Below are 22,436 nucleotides of genomic sequence, written 5' to 3'. Positions count from 1 at the left end.
ACACTGCTCAGGAGTGAGAGCGCACCATGTACATTTGAGGCCTAATTGGGTGATTTGCACAACGGTGGCTGATAGTTACAGCGGTTCTGACATAAACGGGGGGGGGGGGGGGCATTTTGGAAACTACACCCCTCAAGGAACATAATATTGGGTGTAGTGAGCATTTACAAAGAAATGATGCAAGTACTAACAAAAATTTAAGTAAGTGCAAGTATTAACAAAACAAAAACTACTATCTTAAAGTAGAATATGTCATGAAAACACAGCCTCAAAATCAGACTGATATGTAAAAGCATCCCAGAGTTATTAATGCATAAAGCAACACAGCTTAGATTTGCAAAATATGTCCTTATGGTCAAAATGGGCTAAGAGGGGGATTTATCAAACCCTGTTTAGAGGAAAAGTGGTGCAGTTGCCCATAGAAACCAATCAGATCGCTTCTTTCATTTTTAAAAAGGTCTCTTAAAAATGCGACGCAATCTGGTTGCTATGGGCAACTGCACCACTCTTCTCCACAGGTGTTGATAAATCTCCTCCTATGTCCTTAAGGGGTTAATTGCATCCGCGTGCTGGAAAACCAACATGTTTTCATGGAATGTACCTAACTCAATAATTAAAGGGGTATTCCGGGCAAAAACATTTTATCCCCTATCCAAAGGATAGGGAATAAGAGGTCTGATCGCGGGGGGCCGGCTGCTGAGACCCCCCGCGATCTCCCTGCAGCACCCGCATTCTATGCGGGGACTGCGTCTCTAGTTTTGGAAACCTCCGGGTTTCTGGGACTGGGGATGTGACGTCACGTCCCCAGTCCCGGAAACCTGGAGGTTTCCGAAACTGGAGATTCAGCATCCACATAGAATGCAGGTGCTGCAGGGAGATTGTGGTGGTGGTGGTGGTGGGGGGGGGGTCTCAGCAGCTGGCCCCCTGCGATCAGACACCTTATCCCTTATCTTTTGGATAGGAGATAAAATATTTTTTGCCTGGAATACCCCTTTAAAGAAACACTTGAGATTTTTTGGCTGTATCATGCACAGTCACTAGTCCTACAGTACCATTTGCTTTATTCCAGTGCAGCTGCATCCATGTGTTTTATTACTCTAATTTGGTCATGTGATCCAATGTCTGACTCTCCAAATCCTCCAGTGCCTAATGGTTACAAAAGGATGTCAGACTCTGACTTACTGTGGCCTACAGGATGACACTGACCAGATCCCCTCTCACTAGCTCCCAGTCCACTCCCCACCTCTCCCAGCTTCATCTGTTCTCTATGGGAGCAGGCTGTATAGTATATACTTCCCCTGAGACTGTGTTCACACACTGGCAAAAATAGAGATTGTACTACCATTGTGCAAGGTATTGTAAAAATGTTCTTGCAATTTTTACCAAGTTTTTCTTTTTTCTTTAAATCGCTGCAAAAACAGTTAAAAGGCAGTAAATACATGTGAAAATGCACTGAAAACTCAATGGCCCTTATTTACTAAAAATGGTGTACGGTAATTTTCTTTGTGTTTTTTTTTTTCTCAACAGGTATTTTTCCACGGTATTTACTAATGTTTCCCTACATTTTCCACTTTTCCTTTTGTTTGCTTTCTTTACACATGCTCAGTACTGTGGGGTGGTTCTCAGCTCAAATCCAACATATTTTCTGTGGAAACCTTAGATAATATGTTGGGATTTTTCGAAAATGTCAGGGACACGCCTATCTTGGGACACCACACCCCTTGGTCAGGCTTTTTTCAATTCTGGCGCACAACCCAACAAAACAGATCAGGTTGACAATAGTAAGTTAGGGCCATTGTGCATTTTTAAACCAAAATGGAGCCTGTCCCATGTCATTCACATCAGCAAAGTGAGGTAAGTAAAAGTATACACAAAAACCTTCACATTATTTTTATTATAATTATGAATAGCCTATGCTGCACTATATAAGCAAAAGAAAAATTCCCAGAATGCTCTATTGGATTGTGCAAGCATGTACAGAACCAGCAAGGTTTGATGGATTTATTTTTCATGTTTTTTAGAAGCACAGGTAAACCTGCTGTTAGCAAGAAGATTCAAAGAACGAAAACCACAAAGCCTAAAAAACAGCAAACAGTGCTTCCCACAAGCCACATAAAGCAGATATTCAGCCATCATGCTCAAGTGAGAGTATCTAGGGAAGCTATGGCAGATGTAGATAAATGGTAAGCTGTACGTTAGCCTCTCTAACATTTACAAAATGATCACACTTTACTCTTATTAAAAAGAAGTCATCTTAATATTGAATTGTGTGTACTTGTAGACTCCATTCCTTTGAAATCTCTCCCCTTTTGTTTTACCATTTTATAGATAAATCCCAGTTTAATAATCAGGGAAATCTGTAAAATATTACGTATGCAAATAAAACCTAAATAAAATAACCAAACGGCAGTAAAAAGCTATTGTATTGTCACATGTAGGTACAACAATACAATAGCGACAGATGTAAAAGGAATAAACATCTTCCTTCACAATAGCATTTCCCAGTACCAGTCATTAAGGCTCCTTGCAGGGGTACAAATGAATTAAGTCACGCTCCGCCCCCTCAATGCAAGCCTATGGGAGGGGGCGTGACAGCTGTCACGCCCCCTCCCATAGGCTTGCATTGAGGGGGCGGATCGTGATGTCACACAGGGGCGGGGCCGCGATCAGGCATCTTATCCCCTATCCTTTGGATTGGGGATAAGATGTCTTAGCGCCGGAGTACCCCTTTTAAAACTTGTTTTTATTTCCCATAAAATTGTGAACAAAAAATTATTAATAAATAGAGCTAAAAAGTTTTGGCTGCCACCTTAATGAGCTGAAAGTAATATGATATGCGGTATTAACACAATTGTCTTTCGCCGGGAGTAAGTTACACCCAAAAACACTTTTGGAGTTCAAGTCTCTGTTCACACTGATATTGGTGTCATATAGTTCCGGATTGTAACACCCTGCCAGGAGTAGATTACACCCAAAAACACTTTTGGAGTTCAAGTCTCTGTTCACACTGATATTGGTGTCATACAATTTTGGGCTGTAACACCCAAAAACGCTTCTAGAGTATAGTCTCTGTTCACACTAATAATGGTGCCATATATTTTTATACTATTATTTGAGGTGTGCAGCGGGTACTGTTTATACCACCATTGTATATTTGCAGATGTTCAAATAATCCTAGTGCATCAAGTGTGACAAACCGCACATATGTTGAAGTCCCTGTGCACACGGTATAGATGGATACCAAGTTCACACCGCCACTTGCTGTATATTTAAGATGATATTCACATAACCATAAACAGTATAAATCAGCCGCTGTCCATCTTGATCATGTTTATGGTTCTGTGAATATCATCTTAAATATACAGAAAGTGGCGGTGTGAACTTGGTATCCATCTATACCGTGTGCACAGAGACTTCAACATATGTGCGGTTTGTCACACTTGATGCACTAGGATTATTTGAACATCTGCAAATATACAATGGTGGTATAAACAGTACCCGCTGCACACCTCAAATAATAGTATAAAAATATATGGCACCATTATTAGTGTGAACAGAGACTATACTCTAGAAGCGTTTTTGGGTGTTACAGCTCGAGATTATATGACACCAATATCAGTGTGAACAGAGACTTGAACTCTAGGTGTTTTTGGGTGTAATCTACTCCTGGCAGGGTGTTACAATCCGGAACTATATGACACCAATATCAGTGTGAACAGAGACAGTGTGAACTCTAAGTGGTTTTGGGTGTAACTTACTCCTGGCAAGAGACAATTGTGTTGATACCGCATATCGTATTACTTTCAGCTCATTAAGGTGGCAGCCAAAACTTTTTTGCACTATTTATTAATAATTTTTTGTTCACTTTTATTTTCCATAAAATTGTGAAGTTTTAGATTTCTCACAACCCATCAGTGCTTTTTGAATTTGAGTGAGAAACTACCTCTACATACCGTGGGAATACACGGATCAGTGCAATGTAGGAATATGATATAATAGCAGTAACTAGGGACTTCCAGTTGCTAGGAGTGGGAGGACATAGTCTATCTAACACATTTGAGTGGCCTTACTAGCCAAAAACAAATCCTGTAAGGAAAATAGGACAACGCAGCCACTCTTCCTCATCAAGAAGATCAAACAGACAGATTTTAGGATCCAGTGCGACAGTGTAAAGAGCAGATATTGAGCACCTGGGTCACTGTGACTTAAAGGAAATCTGTCACCAGTGTCACCTGCGCTAACCTGTCGGTACCAACGTACTTACATTGTCCCGTCCCGTGCAGGGAGGGGAGAGGAGCATCTAACGTGTAGCCTGCCCTATAGTAAAGGCCTCTGTTGGGCAATACACACATGACCAAAACGCTTTTACTTTATTTTGTGTATAGTGCTGAATAAATGAATACATTTATCATGTTGGAAGTATCACTCAGCACAAACCAAATGGACACAGTACTTTGTTTATTGAATAACTATTATTGCCGATGATCCCTTGTGCCCTCACAACCCAATTCTGCAGGTAGCAATAAGGGACTGACAATTGCGTCTGCTGTAATCTTATGGTATATCAATATTGGAATTAATGGGGATTAGCAGTTTTATAGTAATAATAAAAATATATAACTTTTATTCCAAATCATTAGAAATATTCATTAAAGGCGCTATTTGGGCAGAAGTGTTTTTTCACATAACTGAGCTCCAGTCCCTGCTGCATGGCACTTCCGATTTGGGTGATTTGACATTATAGGTCCGCTTAGCCAATCAGAACACATAAGTTAGGGGAGACACAACATTATAAAAGAAACAACGTGCTGAAATGCGTATTTTTGGACAGGAAATCCCTAGGAAAAAGCCAGCATCGTATTTGTCTTTTACCCTCATAATTGTGCAGAATTTGTTTATGCTAGATCAATAAATATTGTTATTATAATGATTCATAACTTGTGCCTTCTACTAGGCATAAATAAAGTTACAAATTTTCTTAAATTGTAATAGCTTATTCCACCTTGGTACAGAACCTATACATTTTTTTTCTTCCGCACAGCTTAGAATTATATGTAAACCAGCTAGCAGTGGATCTGTCTGCATACACTGCACATGCCAACAGGAAAACAGTAACACGTGCTGACATGGAGCTTCTTATGAAAAGGTAAAGTAAAACTTTGATCCCATAAGGAGTATGTGCATATTATGTATGTAGAATTAAAAGGTGTACTCCGCCCCTAGACATCTTATCCCCTATCCAAAGGTCCTGCCGCTGGGGACCCCCGCAATCTCTCCTGCAGCACTCGCTTGTCGTTAGCTGCATGGAGCAAAGATCTCTCCGTGTCTGATGACTCACGATACAGGGGCCGGAGTATTGTGATGTCATGGCTCCACCCCCTTATTACATCACACCCCGCCCACTCAATGCAAGTCTACGGGAGGGGGTGTTGTAGCCATCACGCCCCCTCCCATAGACTTGCATTATGGGGGCGGGGCCGTGACGTCAAGATACTCCGGCCCCTTTATCGCGAGTCATCAGACATGGAGCGATCTTCGCTCCGTGCAGCTAACGACTGATGGGACCCCTGCGATCTCCTATACGGGGCCACGGCTCTCCCAGTGCAGGAAGCATGATGCCGTGGCCAACACGCCCCCTCCATGTATCTCTATGGAGAGGCAGAGATGCTGTGTTTGTGCTTTTCCGCCTCTCCCATAGAACTGAATGGAGAGGTCATGTCTGTCGACCTCTTAGTGAGGTCAATGACACAAGCACGGCAGTGCCAGGTCCACGTACGGAAGATCACAGGGGGGTCCCAGCAGTCAGACCACCAGCCATCAGACACTTATCCCCTATGCTACGGATAGGGGATAAGTGGTCTATGCCTGCAGTACTCCATTAAGAAAGGTCCTGCAGCTGCGCAGTACCTGAAATTTAGAACTGGGTATTTTGTTCTCTTTTGGATGGAAGCTGTAGGCAATCTACACATCACATCCAGCTTCCTCTCCTTTCCTGCTTTGTGATCATAGATCAGTGCTAGGTAGAAGCAGGGAGAGAAGAGTGGTCGGGCAGGCTCCCACTGCTGGATCACCCTAATGGCAGGCTAAAGCAAGACCCTTTTTAGCAAGATGTTATCTTGTCTTCTAGTCCGACAATACTGTATTTCTTAACACCTACCTGATTGATCATTTTGTAATTTGTCCATTTGAATTTGTTAGAAATGAAGATCTTTAGTAAATAACACTTTAACCATCTTGTATGTTTTCCACTTGTAGGCAGCGTTTGGTGACTGATACCACTTCCCTTAATGTTCTCATTGAAAAACATTTACCACTGGATTGTAGAAGACTTCTAATTCCATGTGCAATGAGTGGAAATAAAGTGTTTCCAAAAATGTAACCTTATCTGTGTAAAAATGGTAGTGTTATATATGTTATTATGTAAATAGTAATAATTAGTGTAAAGTGTTGAGGGGCTTAATATTTGCCCTTTATTTCAGAAAGTGCAAATAAAGAAAAAAAGTGTTTTGATTATTTTTTCTGTTCTTATTGTAATGAAATAAAATAGTTGTCGACCTTGAAGTTTCTAGTCTAGCACATCTGGTTTCCTCTTTCTTACATAGGAAAGGAAAGAGTGATTTTATTCTCTGTCCTGGGACCTGTTCGATTTTTGTAATTTATTTTTTTACCTATTCTATATACAATTTTTCAGAAATAATGTTGATTCCTTCGTGTATTTTTTCCCTTTTTTTATTTTAATAAACATGGGCATACTATTATTGTCCATATCACTATCCAGTATTGTCTTCCAAAGATCAGGTTATTATGCACACTTGTGTTAAGAGATCTTGTTGGCTCCGGTATGTTTTATTCTTGTCTTCAGAAATACTTGAACCTTACTGAAAGTCATTGTTTGTTTGTGTAATGGCAAATATGCCAGATATATTTTCAGATACAGTCATGGCCGTAAATGTTGGCACCCCTGAAATTTTTAAAGAAAATGAAGTATTTCTCACAGAAAAGGATTGCAGTAACACATGTTTTGCTATACACGTTTATTCCCTTTGTATGTATTGGAACTAAACTTAAAAAGCAAATTGGACATAATGTCACACCAAACTCCAAAAATGAGCTGGACAAAATTGGCACCCTTTCACAATTGTGGAAAAATAAGATTGTTTCAAGCATGTGATGCTCCTTTAAAACTCACCTGGGGCAAGTAACAGGTGTGGGCAATATAAAAATCACACCTGAAAGCAGATAAAAAGGAGAAAAGTTCACTTAGTCTTTGCATTGTGTGTCTGTGTGTACCACACTTAGGGTGCATTCCCACAGGGCGTATACGCAGCGTATTTGACGCTGCGCAAAATTTATGGCAGCAGCGGGAAATACGCTGCGTATCCCTTGCTCACTATACACACAGGGCTTTTCGGCGGCAGCCCTATGTGTGTAGTGAGTTTTGGAGGCGGAGCCATATGCCGGCGTGTCTGTGCCGCGCGGCTCCGCCTCCAAAACTCACTACACACATAGGGCGGCCGCTGGAAAGCCCTGTGTGTATAGTGAGCAAGGGATACGCAGCGTATTTCCCGCTGCTGCCATAAATTTTGCGCAGCGTCAAATACGCTGCGTATACGCCCTGTGGGAACGCACCCTAAGCATGGATAAAAGAAAGAGGAGAAGAGAACTGTCTGAGGATTTGAGAACCAAAATTGTGGAAAAATATCAACAATCTCAAGGTTACAAAGTCCATCTCCCAAGATCTAGATTTGCATTTGTCCACAGTGCACAACATTATCAAAAAAATTGCAACCCATGGCACTGTAGCTAATCTCCCTAGGTGTGTGGACAGAAGAGAAAAACTGATGAAAGGTGTCAAAGCAGGATAGTCCGGATGCTGGATAAGCAGCCCCAAACAAGTTCCAAAAATATTAAAGCTATCCTACAGGCTCAGGGAGCATCAGTGTCAGTGCAAACTCCTGAGGAAGCCACCGTCTTGTGTGGCGGAATGCATGGGGCAAGTTGTCCCCCTGACTCTGGGTGAAATTGTCCTATATGTATTATTGCTTAACCCCTTTTTTTTTTGTTGCCATCTTTCAAGCCAGGTTTTTGGATGTGGTTTGGGACCTTAAGGTGTAGTACACATATCTATTGTGGGTATTTGCACATATCTAATATTGCCGTTTTTTTCTATATTTATACTTTGTTGATACTGTATATTATCATTATTGACTTATCTATGGTCACATGGTATTAGATTGGATGCACTAGGGCACTTTATTGGGATATTAAGGTCTCCTGCTGATTTTCTGATCATTTACTTTATATTTAGGATCTGGCTTTGTTATATGGGTTTACATGTACATGTGATTATTTCATTCACCCAGCATGCCATTTAGTGTGAGACAGGGGGTAGAGATAGGATTACATTCCTATGCTCTATGTATGTTTTTAATGGTGTTTGTTCCCCCCCCCCCCCCCCCCTTCCTTTTTTCAATATAAATAAAATTTACTAGGTTGCATATATAGAGGTGTTGGTGTGCATTGATTTTGGTTGCCAGCTTTTTCTTTGTATTCTAGCGCGAACTATCAGTTGACATTTAAATGAAATGAAACGCTATAGCAGGAGACCCAGGAGGACCCTACTGCTGGCACAGACATAAAAAATCAAGACTATATTTTGCCAAAATGAACTTGAGTAAGTCAAAATCCTTCTGGGTAAACATCTTGTGGACAGATGAGACCAAGATAGAGCTTTTTGGTAAAGCACATCATTCTACTGTTTACACAAAACAGAATGAGGCCTACAAAGAAAAGAACACAGTACCTACAGTGAAATATGGTGGAGGTTCAATGATGTTTTGTGGTTGTTTTGCTGCCTCTGGCACTGGGTGCCTTGAAGGTGTGCAAGGCATCATGAAATCTGAGGATTACCAACATATTTTGGGTCGCACTGTACAGCCCAGTGTAAGAAAGCTGGGTTTGTGTCCGAGATCTTGGGTCTTCCAGCAGGACAATGACCCCAAACATATGTCAAAAAGCTCCCAGAAATGGATGGCAACAAAGTGCTGGAGAGTTCTGAAGTGGCCAGCAATGAGTCCAGATCTAAATCCCATTGAACACCTGTGGAGAGATCTTAAAATTGCTGTTGGGAAAAGGCGCCCTTCCAATAAGAGAGACTTGGAGCAGTTTGTAATGGAAGAGTGGTCCAACATTCCGGCTGAGAGGTGTAAGAAGATTATCGATGGTTATAGGAAGCTATTTTTTCCAAAGGGTGTGCAACCAAATATTACGTTAAGGGTGCCATTAATTTTGTCCAGCCCATTTTTGGAGTTATGTGAAATTATGTCCAATTTGCTTTTTTTTCCTTTTTTTTTTTTTTTGTTTAGTTCCAATACACACAAAGGGAATAAACATGTGTATAGCAAAACATGTGTTACTGCAATCCTTTTCTGTGAGAAATACTTCATTTTCTTAAAAAATTTCAGGGGTGCCAACATTTACAGCCATGACTGTACATAAATGGGGTCTATGATGTTTTGTTTGGATCTAATATAAAATAGATCAAGCAAACTTAAGTCCATTAGAAATAGAGAAGGTGTGTTGGTTTAGAGTTCAGAACTTCAAAGCCTATACCACCTAATTACTGGATAAGTAATGTTAGATCGGTACTAGTGTAATCACTGGGACCCCTCCCTCCATATTAACTGGTAGAATGGGCTCTGAATTGAGCAGCAAACATTTGCTAGACCATCACTCCATGCAAACATGCTGGGAAGGAGAGGACTTCCCATTGTAGCAATCTGTAAGTTCTTAGCAGTCAACCCACTACACCGATCTAACATTTACTAATTACTATGGACTTACTATGGTTGCACTGTTCTACAAAAAAAAAAAGTTATTTATATAAAAATAGATAATGTACTAAATGACACAAACTTGATGCAAGCACATTTCTGCACCCATATTAATGAGATATTCCGGGTTTATACATTTTATCTCCTATCCAAAGGATAAGGGATAAGATGTTTGATCGCAGGGGTCCCCCCATGATCTCTGCAGGCGCTGCTTCCGAGACGGGGATGTGACGTCACTCCACGCTTCCTCCATTCATGTCTATGGGAGGTGGTTCGGTCAATCACTGACCAGATTAGTGACCCACCAACTGAATGGACAGTTCCTGTCAAAGGAAGCAGCACTGGGAGCAGGAGCAGTCAGACAGTAGCAGATTGGGGAGGGAGGTCAGGGTCAGAGCAGGTGAGTGACTTATTTATTTTTGACACTGACTCAGTTTTAGTTTTCATTTTTTATCTTTTAAAGGACATCTGCAGCAAAAGAGAACTTATCCCCTATCCACAGGATAAGTGTCTGATCACGAGGGGTCCGACCGCTGGGACCCCTTGCGATCTTCTGCACGGGGCCCCGGCTCTCCCGTGCAGGAGGCATGCCGTCCGCTGCGTGACGTCGTGGCTGACACACCTCCTCCATATATCTCTATGAGAGAGGTGGGGAGGCAGCGTTCGTGCCTCCCCCCCATAGAACCGTAGGGGGCGTACCGTCTACCTCAGAGGTTGACGAGCCGCTCATGTAAATGCGGGGGACCCTGTTTGGGAGATTGCAGGGGGGCCCCAGCGGTTGGACTCCCTGCGATCAGACACTTATTCCCTATCCTGTGGATAGGGGATAAGTTGTATTTTGCTGGAGGTGTCGTTTAAGATTCTCCACCAGTTGCAGAATTGCAACTCCCAGCCTCTCGGAATTAGGTATTGCGGGAATTATAGTTTTGCAATAACTGGAGAGGCCCATGTCTAAGCGCTTAGTTACAGGTAATGTATAGCTATGCTGAATATGTTCCAAAATCTTTAACATCTCATATGTGACCTATTTAGACTTGAGCTACAGGTCCAGTTTTCCTTAGGTTTACAGCCTCCAGATTGTGAAATAGCTGTTTGAGAGGCAATGGCTTTGTCACTTCTAGTTGATCCTTGGTCAATTGGAAGGCCCGAGTAAGATATTTATCTAATGTTTTGTCATCAATGGCAGGATCCACAGACAAAAATGCTGCCTTAAGTTCTTCGGGTTTAACATTACTAAAATATAAACAAAAAAAACATTTTATAAACATTCTGTTCACAGACAAAACATCTAAACAGCTCAATACAAGACTCATACCATAATTCACTAATGTCACCATTATATATTCCTGCAAATTATGTACTTTTACTAATATTGTAATTAGCAGACTAGCCTGCTTTCCCTGTTTTTTTCCCCTCTACATTTACTGTGTGGGGGGGGGGGGGGGGGGGAGGGGCCAGAGGCCAGAGGAAGCGGGAGAACAAGCTTGTCATGTCCCCGATGCTGCAAAGGACGCTTTAGATAGCAGCATCAGCATTGTTCAGGACAGTAGTGGTGATGTTACTATCTAATTTGAAATATCCTGCTCCCTGTCCAATCTAGGATGTGAGAGAGGGACAGTTTCATACAGGGAGAAGAAAACACAAGGTGGCCAACCCCCTTTAATAATCACTTACCTGTTTCTAAGTTTATTTCTCAATTCTTTCAGATATTGCTTTCTCTCGGCAGAAAATTGATTTCTGAGTATTGCAATAAAATGACTAGGATTACCCTCTTCATCCTGTTTGGAGGGAAAAAAAAGTGCATGAGATTCATAATCCATATACAGTATGTAAGTTAATCCTGTGAAGAATAGGAATTTTTCCTCTTTTTTTTACTTAACTGTGTGAAGGTTTTTGTTTTTTTCAAGATAAGTTGTACTTTATCACTCTAGATCAGTGTTTCCCAACCAGGGTGCCTCCAGTTGTTGCAAAACTACAACTCCCAGCATGCCCCGACAGCCGTTTGCTGTTGGGGCATGCTGGGAGTTGTAGTTTTGCAACTGCTGCAGGCACCCTGGTTGGGAAACACTGCTCTAGATTTTAGTTCAAACTGGCTGCAGCCGGTTTCTCATACAGACAAAGCCAATCTTAGGTATGGCCACTAACTTAAAGGGGTACTCTGGTGGAAAACTTTTTTTGTAAATCAACTGGTGCCAGAAAGTTAAACAGATTTGTAAAAAAAAAAAAAAAAAATCTGTTAAAAAAAATCTTAATCCTTCCAGTACTTATTACTCTGAATACTACAGAGGAAATTATTTTCTTTTTGAAACACAGAGCTCTCTGCTGACATCACGAGCACAGTGCTCTCTGCTGACATCTCTGTCCATTTTAAGAAATGTCCAGAGTAGGAGAAAATCCCCATAGCAAACACATGCTGCTCTGGACAGTTCCTAAAATGGACAGAGATGTCCGCAGAGAGCACTGTGCTTGTGATGTCACCAGAGAGCACTGTGGACAGTCCATTTTAGGAACTGTCCAGAGCAGCATATGTTTGCTATGGGGATTTTCTCCTAATCTGGACAGTTCTTAAAATGGACAGATGTCAGCAGAGAGCACTGTGTTCCAAAAAGAAAATAATTTCCTCTGTAGTATTCAGCAGCTAATTACTGCGGAATCTGTAGGCGCTATATAAATAAAATTTACAAATCTGTTTAACTTTCTGGCACCAGTTGATTTAAAAAAAAAATCCACCGGAGTACCCCTTTAACATCTGACCACTGTCACTAAGCATTAATAAACTCTGGGATGCTTTTACTTTATGAAGTTGACTCCGAGAGTTTTTTCGTGACATTCTACTTTATCATAGTGGTAAATTTTCGTCGATACTTGCATAATTTCTTGGTGAAAAATTTCATGAAAAATTTGAAGATTTAGCATTTTTCTAACTTTGAAGCTCTCTGCTTGTGAGGAAAATAGACATTCCAAATAAATTATATATTGATTCACATATAAAATATGTCTATTTATGTTGGCATCATAAAGTTGACATGTTTTTACTTTTGGAAAACATCAGAGGGCTTCAAAGTATAGCAGCAATTTTCCAATTTTTTACAAAATTTTAAAAATCGGAGTTTTTCAGGGTCCAGATCAGTTTTTAAGTGAATTTGAAGGGCCTTCATATTAGAACTCATACCCATATGACCCCATAATAAAAACTGCATCCCTCAAAGTATACAAAATGATATTCAGAAGATTTGTTGACCCTTTAGGTGTTTCACAGGAATAGCAGCAAATTGAAGGAGAAAATTCTAAATCTCCATTTTTTTACACTAACATGTTCTTGTAGACCCGGTTTTTGAACTTTTACAAGGGGTAAAAGGAGAAAATGCCCTCCAAAGTGTGTTACCCAATTTCTCTCGAGTAAGGAAACCCCTCATATCTGAACGTACAGTGGGGATCAAAAGTTTGGGCACCCCAGGTAAAAATTTGTATTCATTTGCATAAAGGCATCAAATTACAAATTAAAATCTCCAAAAGGCATCAAATTACAGATTAGACATTCTTATAATATGTCAACAAAAGTTAGATTTTATTTCCATCATTTACACTTTCAAAATAACAGAAAACAAAAAAATGGCGTCTGCAAAAGTTTGGGCACCCTGCAGAGTTAACAGCTTGTAAACACTTTTTGTAGCCAGCCAAGAGTCTTTCAATTCTTGTTTGAGGTATCTTTGCCCATTCTTCCCTACAAAAGTCTTCCAGTTCTTTGAGATTTTTGGGCTGTCTGTCACGCACTGCTCTTTTAAGGTCTATCCATACATTTTCAATTATGTTGAGGTCAGGAGATTGTGAAGGCCATGGCAAAACCTTCAGTTTATGGCTCTTGATGTAATCCCCCATGGATTTCGAGGTGTGTTCAGGATCATTATCCATTTGTAGAAGCCATCCTCTCTTTAACTTCAGTTTTTTCACGGATAGCATCCAAAATTTGCTGAAATTTTATTGAATCCATTTTTCCTTCTACTCGTGAGATGTTCCCTGGGCACTGGCTGCAATACCACCCCAAAGCATGATTGATCCACCCCCATGCTTAACAGTAGGACAGAGGTTCTTTTCATTAAATTCTGTTCCCCTTCTTCTCCAAACATACCTTTGCTCATTCCGGCCAAAAAGTTCAATTTTAACCTCATCGGTCCACAGAACTTGTTTCCAAAATGCATCAGGCTTGTCTATATGTTCATTTGCAAAGTTCAAACGCTGATTTTTGTGGTGATGACGTAGAAGAGGTTTTCTTCTGATGACTCTTCCATGAAGACCATATTTGTATCTCTTTATAGTGGAATAGTGTACCACAACTCCAGTGTCTGCAAGATCTTTCTGGAGGGATTGTGCAGTCAAACGTGGGTTTTGAATTTTTTTTCTCACAATCCTGCGAGCTGTTCTGTCGGATATTTTTCTTGGTCTTCCAGATCTTGCTTTAACTTCCACTGTTCCTGATGACTGCCATTTCTTAATTACATTCTGAACAGAGGTTATTGACATCTGAAAACGTTTTGCTATCTTCTTATAGCCTTCTCCAGCTTTGTGAGCGTCAACTATTTTCAGTTTCAGATTTCTAGACAACTGCTTAGAAGAACCCATGGTGCTGATTGTTGGGGCAAGGTCAGATGAGTCTGGGCATTTAAAACCTTTGAGATTGACATCACCTGGTATTCCCAGATGATAACTGAGAACAATCCATGACACTGGCAGGTCTCAGCTTTGCAAAGGGGGCAGTGCATGCTATAAATTCTGCAGGGTGCCCAAACTTTTGCAGACGCCATTTTTTTGTTTTCTATTATTTTGAAAATGTAAATGATGGAAATAAAATCTAACTTTTGTTGACATATTATAAGAATGTCTAATCTGTAATTTGATGCCTTTTGGAGATTTTTCCATCTTTCCTTGGCTTCTTTATGCACATTAATAAAATGTTTTACTTGGGGTGCCCAAACTTTTGATCCCCACGGTAAAGTGCTCTGTGGGCGCAGTAGAGGGCTCAGATGCGAAGGAGCGACAATGGGATTTTGAAGAGTGAGTTTTTCTGAAATGGTTTTTGGGGGGCATGCCGCATTTAGGAAGTCCCTATGGTTCCATAACAGCAAAAAAAAAACGTGAGCCTTAACACCCCACAGGTGTTTGACAACTTTTCGCTAAATTCGGATGTGTAAATGAAAAAAAAAATGTCCACAAAAATGCAGTTTTTTCCCCAAATTTACCATTTTAACAGGAGGAAATAGGAGAAAATGCCCCATATGCGGACATCAAGTACAATGTTCAGAAGAGAAGGAGCCACACTTGGCTTTTTGAAAGCAAATTTAGCTGAAATGGTTTTTGGGGGGCATGTCACATTTAGGATGCCCCTATGGTGCCAGAAAAAAAAAAAAAAACAACACATTGCCTATTATTTTGGAAACTACACCCCTCCAGGCACGTAACAAGGGGTGCAGTGAGCCTTAACCCCTTAAGGACCCATGACGTACGCGTATGTCATGGAGAATTCCGGCCCCTGCCGCACGCCGGGCGGGGATCGGACCGGGATGCCTGCTGAAATCGTTCAGCAGGCATCCCGTGCAAACGCCCAGGGGGGTCATCAGACCCCCCATTTCGGCGATGGCGGCAAATCGCAAGTGAATTCACACTTGCGATTTGCGCGATTACGGGTCTATAGTGATCCAGTGACCTGGAATATAAGGGGGATCGCGGTTGTCTAAGACACCCAGGATCCCCCTGAAGTGATAGGAGTGAGGTGGCACGGGTTCCCCCCCTCCTATCCCTGCTATTGGTGATCTAGACGCGACCACCAATAGCAGATCGGGGGTGGGGGGTTAACTTTCGTTTTCCCCGTCCTGCCCACCCACAATAGGCGGGGCAGAACGGGGAACGGAAGGAGACCGGCGCTGAAGATCCACTTACCGATCCGGGCGGGCGACGGAGGCTGCGGGCAAAGGAGATCGGCAGGCGGCGATGACGTGCGGCTGGATCCGACGGAAGCCGGTGAGTTGCCTAGCAACATCTGGAGGGTACAGTTTGAGACCATTATACAGTGGTCTCTAACTGTAGCCCTCCAGATGTTGCAAAACTACAACTCCCGGCATGCCCAAACAACTGTTTGCTGTCTGTGCATGCTGGAATTTGTAGTTTTGCAACAGATGGAGGACCACAGTTTGGAGATCACTTTGCAGTGTTCTCTAAAACTGAAGCACTCCAAATGTTGCAAAACTGCAAATCCCAGCATGCCCAAACAGCTGTCTCGGCATGCTGGGAGTTGTAGTTGCGTACCTCCAGCTATTGCATAACTACATCTCTCAGCATGCCCTTCGGCAATCAGTGCATGCTGGGAGTTGTAGTTTTGCAACAGCTGGAGGCAGACTGGTTGGAAAATACTGAGTTAGGTAACAGAACCTAACTGAAGGTTTTCCAACCAGGGTGTCTCCAGCTGTTGCAAAAGTACAACTCCCAGCATGCACGGTCTGTCAGTACATGTTGGGAGTTGTAGTTTTGAAACAGCTGGAGGTTTGCCCCCCCCCATGTGAACATACAGGGTACATTCACACGGGCAGGTTTAGAGTAAGTTTCCTGCTTCAAGTTTGGGCTGCGGCAAATTTTTCACCGCAGCGCAAACTCACCGTAACACGCCAGTGTGAATGTACCCTAAAAACACTACACTAACACATAATAAAGAGTAAAACACTACATATACACCCCCTTATACTGTCCCCCCCCCCCAATAAAAAACGTATTGTATGGCAGTGTTTCCAAAACGAAGCCTCCAGCTGTTGCAAAACAACAACTCCCAGCATTTCCGGACAGCCACTGACTGTCCAGTCATGCTGGGAGTTTAGCAACAGCCGGAGGCACCCTGTTTGGGAATCACTGACGTAGAATACCCCTATGTCCACCCCTATGCGATCCCTAATATAGTCCTCAAATGCGCATGGAGCTCTCTCACTTCGGAGCCCTGTCGTATTTCAAGGAAACAGTTTAGGGCCACATATGGGATATCTCCGTACTCGGGAGAAATTGCACTACAAATTTTGGGGGGCTTTTTCTCCTTTTACCCCTTATGAAAAGGAAAAGTTGGGGGCTACACCAGCATGTTAGTGTAAAAAAATTAAACATTTTACACTAACATGCTGGTGTTGCCCCATACTTTTAATTTTCACAAGCGTTAAAAGGAAAAAAAGACCCCCAAAATTTGTAATGCAATTTCTCCTGAGTACAGAAATACCCCATATGTGGGCGTAAAATGCTCTGCGGCGCACAACAAGGCCCAGGAGCAAGGCACCATGTACATTTGAGGCCTAAATTGGTGATTTGCACAGTGGTGGCCGATTTTACAGCGGTTCTGACATAAACGCAAAAAAATAAATACCCATATGCGACCCCATTTTGGAAACTACACCCCTCACGTAATGTAATAAGGGGTACAGTGAGCATTTACGCCCCACAGGTGTCTGGCAGATTTTTAGAACAGTGGTCCGTGAAAATGAAAAATTTAATTTTTCATTTGCACAGCCCACTGTTCCAAAGATCTGTCAAACGCCAGTGGGGTGTAAATACTCACTGCATCACTTATTAAATTCAGTGAGGGGTGTAGTTTCCAAAATAGGGTGACATGTGGGGGGGGGGGGGGTCCACTGTTCTGGCACCACAGGGGGCTTTGTAAACGCACATGGCACCTGACTTCCATTCCAAACAATTTTTTTCCCAAAAGCTCAATGGCGCTCCTTCTCTTCTGAGCATTGTAGTGCGCCAGCAGAGCACTTGACGTCCACACATGGGGTATTTCCATACTCAGAAGAGATGGGGTTTCAAATTTTGAGGGGCATTTTGTCCTATTACCCCTTGTAAAAACTAGCATTTTAGTGAAAAAAAAAAATCATTTTCACATCCAACTTTAAAGAAAAGTCATCAAACACCTGTGGGGTGTTAAGGCTCACTGGACCCCTTGTTACATGCCTTGAGGGGTGTAGTTTCCAAAATGGTATGCCATGTGTTTTTTTTTGGCTGTTCTGGCACCATAGGGGCTTCCGAAATGTGACATGCCCCCCCAAAAACCATTTCAGAAAAACTCTCCAAAATCCATCTGTCGCTCCTTCCCTTCTGAGCCCTCTACTGCGCCCGCCGAACACTTGACATACACATATGAGGTATTTTCTTACTCAAGAGAAATTGGGTTACACATTTTAGGAAGATTTATCTCCTTTTACCCCTTGTAACAATTCAATAACTGGGTCTAAAACAACATGCCAGTGTAAAAAATGAAGATTTTGAATTTCCTCCTTCAATTTGCTGCTATTCCTGTGAAACACCTAAAGGGTTAACAAACCTTTTGAATGTCATTGTGAATACTTTGAGGGGTGCAGGTTTTTATAATGGGGTCATTTATGGGGTATTTCTAATATGAAGGCCCTTCAAATCCACTTCAAAACAGAACTGGTCCCTGAAAAATTTAGATTTTGAACATTTTGGGAAAAATTGGAAAATTGCTGCTATACTTTGAAGCCCTCTGAGGTCTTCCAAAAGTAAAAACATGTCAACTTTATGATGGAAACATAAAGTAGACATATTGTATATGTGAATCAATATATAATTTATTTGGGATATTCATTTTCCTTATAAGCAGAGAGCTTCAAAGTTAAAAAAATGCAACATTTTCAATTTTTTCATCAAATTTTGGAATTTTTCACCAAGAAATTATGCAAGTATTGACAAAATTTTACCACTAACATAAAGTAGAATATGTCACGAAAAAACATTCTCGGAATCTGAATGAAAGGTAAAAGCATCCCAGAGTTATTAATGTTTAAAGTGACAGTGGTCAGATGTGCAAAAAATGGCCGTGTCCTACAGTGAAAATTGGCTGGGCCCTTAAGGGGTTAACACCCCACAGGTGTTTGACAGACTTTTGGAACAGTGGGCCGTGCAAATGAAAAATAAAATTTTCATGGACCACTATTCCAAAAATCTGTCAGACACTTGTGGGGTGTAAATGCTCACTGCACCCATTATTACATTCTGTGAGGGGTGTAGTTCCAAAATGGGGTCACATATGGGGGGGGTCCACTTTTCTGGCACCATGGTGCTTTGTAAACACACGTGGCCTTCAATTCCAGCCAAATTCTTTCTCCAAAAGCCCAATGGCACTCCTTCTCTTCTGAGCATTGTAGTTCACCCGCAGAGCACTTTACATCCACATATGGGGTATTTATATACTCAGAAGAAATGGGGTTACAAATTTTGGGGGGCCTTTCCTATTACCCCTTGTGAAAATGAAAAATTTGGGATAACACCAGCATTTTAGTGAAAAAAATGTATTTTTAATTTTCAACGAAAATTCTTCAAACACCTGTGGGTAGTTAAGGTTCACTATACTCCTTGTTATGTACCTTAAGGGGTGTAGTTTCCAAAATGGGGTCACATGTGGGTGTTTTTTTTTTTTGCGCTCATGTCAGAACCGCTGTAACGATCAGCCACCCCTGTTCAAATCACCTCAAATGTACATGGCGCTCTCTCACCCTGAACCTTGTTGTGCGCCCGCAGAGCATTTTACGTCGACATGTGGGGTATTTCCGTACTCAGGAGAAATTGCGTTACAAATTTTGGCAGTCTTTTTTCCCTTTTCCCTTTTGTGAAAATAAAAAGTATGGGGCAACACCAGTAAGTTACTGTAAAAAAAATCTTTTTTTTACAATAACATGCTGGTGTAGACTCCAACTTTACCTTTTCATAAGGGGTAAAAGGAGAAAAAGCCCCCCAAAATTTGTAACACAATTTCTCCCGAGTATGGAAATATCCCATATGTGGTCATAAACTGTTGCCTTGAAATATGACAGGGCTCCGAAGTGAGAGAGCGCCATGCGTATTTGAGGCCTAAATTAGGGATATTCTACGCCAGTGATTCCCAAACAGGGTGCCTCCAGCTGTTGCAAAACTCCCAGGATGCCTGGACAGTTAATGGCTGTCCGGCAATGCTAGGAGTTGTTGTTTTGCAACAGCTGGAGTCTTCGTTTTGGAAACAGTGCCGTACCTGATGTTTTTAATTTTTATTGGGGAGGGGCGGACTTTGTAGGGGTATGTGTATATGTAGTGTTTTACTATTTACTTTGTGTAGTGTAGTGTTTTTAGGGTACATTCACACGGACGGGGGTTCACGGTGAGTTTCCCGCTGGGAGTTTGAGATGCAGCGGAAAATTTGCTGCATCTCAAACTTGCAGCGTGAAACTCGCTGTAAACTCCCGCCCGTGTGATTGTACCCTATACATTCACATGGGGGGGGGGGGGGGGGCAAACCTCCAGCTGTTGCAAAACTACAACTCTAGCATGCCCTTTGGCTGTCTGTGCATGCTTGGAGTTGTAGTATGGCAACATCTGGAGGGACGCAGTTTGGGGACCACTGTGCAGTGGTCTTCAATCTGTGCTCTTCCAGATGTTGCAAAACTACAACTCTCAGCATGCCCAGACAGTCCAGGCATGCTGGGAGTTGTAGTTGTGTAACATCTGGCCCTTCAGATGTTGCCGAACTACAACTCCCAGCATGCCTGAAGTTTGCAACATCTGGAGGGCTACAGTTTGGACACTACTACTTAGCGGTCCCCCAACTGTTCTCATCCAGTTGTTGTAAAACTACAACTCCCAGTATGCCCAGACAGCCAAAGGCTGTCTGGGCATGCTGGGAGTTGTAGTTTTGAAAATCCTAGCAGCAGCAGTGAATACCACTTTACAGCAAATTTCACTGCTGCCTCCATTTGCCTGACGCCTTCGTCCCTGGTCCTTACTGCCGCAGGTATGTGCAGCGGTCCCCCCCGCAGCTCCGGGGATCCTCTTCCCCCGCTCTGCCTGACTTCTAGGGGCGGGCAGAGCAGGGGATCTGAACTTTAACCCCCCCCAGTCAGTGATCACTGTGATTGCAGAAGTTGTCCCCCGCTGGTAACAGCGGGACTTCTGCCAGTTAACCCGTGCAATGCTGCACATCGCAGGGTTAACTGAATGACTTTTATAAACGTCATGATGCGCGAACTACCTGCACATCATGACGTTTATATAAGTCATTCTGCAGGAAGGGGCTAAGGGTGCAATCTGGCAGAGAGTCAAACATGATTACATTTTTACAACACAGCCCCCCCCCCCCCCCCCAAAAAAAAAAAAAAAAAAAAAACAGCATGTTGACCATACATACACTGACGTGGTTTTGTTTTTTTGTTATTTTTGCAACTGTTTCACTCTCTTATGTGAGTCACATATAAGAATGCAACCAGATCCACAATAATTATTTGCAATGCAAACTTTACATAACAAAACCAAAGCCCTAAATAACACCTTTCTTTGGGTGAACACACCCAATCCTATTGCATTGCTGTTGCATGTATACAATAACTGCTTATCAAATCCTGCTGTTAGCCTTCATTTTTTATTTATTACGTGCCATATAGCAATTAGGAAGTAATTGCTAAAAATGCAGGTTAACCACAGCATTTCAGAAGCAGTTACTGCATGTGGCCATCAACAACCAGATCATGTGTTTCCATTTTAAGAAGTCACCTCAGCCAGCACCCAACTAGACTCGTCAGACAGACTGAAGCCTAGAGAGTCTTAAAGGGGTACTCCGGGGAAAACTTTTTATTTTTAAATCAACTGGTGTCAGACAGTTGAACAGATTTGTATATTGCTTCTATTAAAAAAAAATCTTAATCCTTCCAGTACTTATTAGCTGTTGTATACTACAGAGGAAATTCTTTTTGGATTTCTTTTCTGTGTGACCACACTGCTCTCTGCCGACACCTCTGTCCATTTTAGGAACTGACCAGAGCAGCATATGTTTCATATGGGGATTTTCTCCTGCTCTGGACAGTTCCAGACATGGACAGAGGTGTCAGCAGAGAGCACTGTGGTCGTGACAGAAAAGAATTTCCTCTGTATTATACAGCCGCTAATAAGTACTGGAAGGATTAAGATTATTTTTTTTTTATATAGAAGTAATTTACTAATCTGTTTAACTTTCTGGCATTAGTTGGTTAAAAAAAAAAATAATAATAATTTCCACCCATTTCTCTTCACATTCCAAGATTTTCTAGGATATTTGCACAGTAAGGGTACGTTCACACGCTCTTTGTTTTTGCGGGTTTTCCGCAGCGTATTAGAAAGGGGCGGGCTCTTCTCGGCTGTCCATAGCAGATTGTCCGCGGCGGAATTTACGGTGCGGAAAATCTGCTGCAGTCCTTACTGACTTCAATGGGGCTAACGGCGGATTTTCCGCAGCGTAAATTCCGCCGCGGACAATCTGCTATGGACAGCCGAGAAGAGCACGCCCCTTTCTAATACGCTGCGGAAAACCCGCAAAAACAAAGAGCGTGTGAACGCACCCTCAGAGTACATTCACACAAGTAGATTCCCAGTGCGTATTACGCTGCCCCTGAAGGACCGCTGTTTGCTGCCTTTACAAGTGCCTGCTCGGAGAGGCAATCTGCCGCTACGAGCAGACACACTCCGATGTGCGAGTATACTCGCACATCACAGCTGCGAGCGGCCGCAATGTGTGCGGGTATACCGCGCATGCGCGGCAACTCGCACATCGCAGCAGTG

General features: G+C 42.2%; 2 protein-coding genes across 9 annotated transcripts in view; one reads left to right on the top strand and one right to left on the bottom strand.

Annotated features, from left to right (window-relative positions):
• Positions 1-6,777, top strand: part of CENPT (centromere protein T) — a 55,783-nt gene extending 49,006 nt beyond the window's left edge. For all 7 annotated transcript variants that reach the window (XM_056526292.1, XM_056526296.1, XM_056526293.1 and 4 more), the window contains 3 exons: positions 2,022-2,183; positions 5,042-5,146; positions 6,256-6,777. In XM_056526292.1, coding sequence (XP_056382267.1) covers positions 2,022-2,183; positions 5,042-5,146; positions 6,256-6,379 — 391 coding nt within the window. In that variant the 3' untranslated portion in view covers positions 6,380-6,777. The remainder of the gene's footprint in view (positions 1-2,021; positions 2,184-5,041; positions 5,147-6,255) is intronic.
• A 2,683-nt stretch (positions 6,778-9,460) lies between these two features.
• TSNAXIP1 (translin associated factor X interacting protein 1) overlaps positions 9,461-22,436 on the bottom strand; it is a 59,460-nt gene continuing 46,484 nt past the window's right edge. For both annotated transcript variants that reach the window (XM_056526288.1, XM_056526289.1), the window contains 2 exons: positions 11,508-11,611; positions 9,461-11,066 (listed from right to left, as the gene is read on the bottom strand). In XM_056526288.1, the coding sequence (XP_056382263.1) occupies positions 10,862-11,066; positions 11,508-11,611 (309 nt within the window). In that variant the 3' untranslated portion in view covers positions 9,461-10,861. The remainder of the gene's footprint in view (positions 11,067-11,507; positions 11,612-22,436) is intronic.

The sequence above is a fragment of the Hyla sarda genome, chromosome 6, assembly GCF_029499605.1.
Source record: "Hyla sarda isolate aHylSar1 chromosome 6, aHylSar1.hap1, whole genome shotgun sequence".
NCBI lineage: Eukaryota > Metazoa > Chordata > Amphibia > Anura > Hylidae > Hyla > Hyla sarda.
Note: the sequence above shows the minus strand (reverse complement) of the source record. Positions and strands in the feature narration are given on the sequence as shown.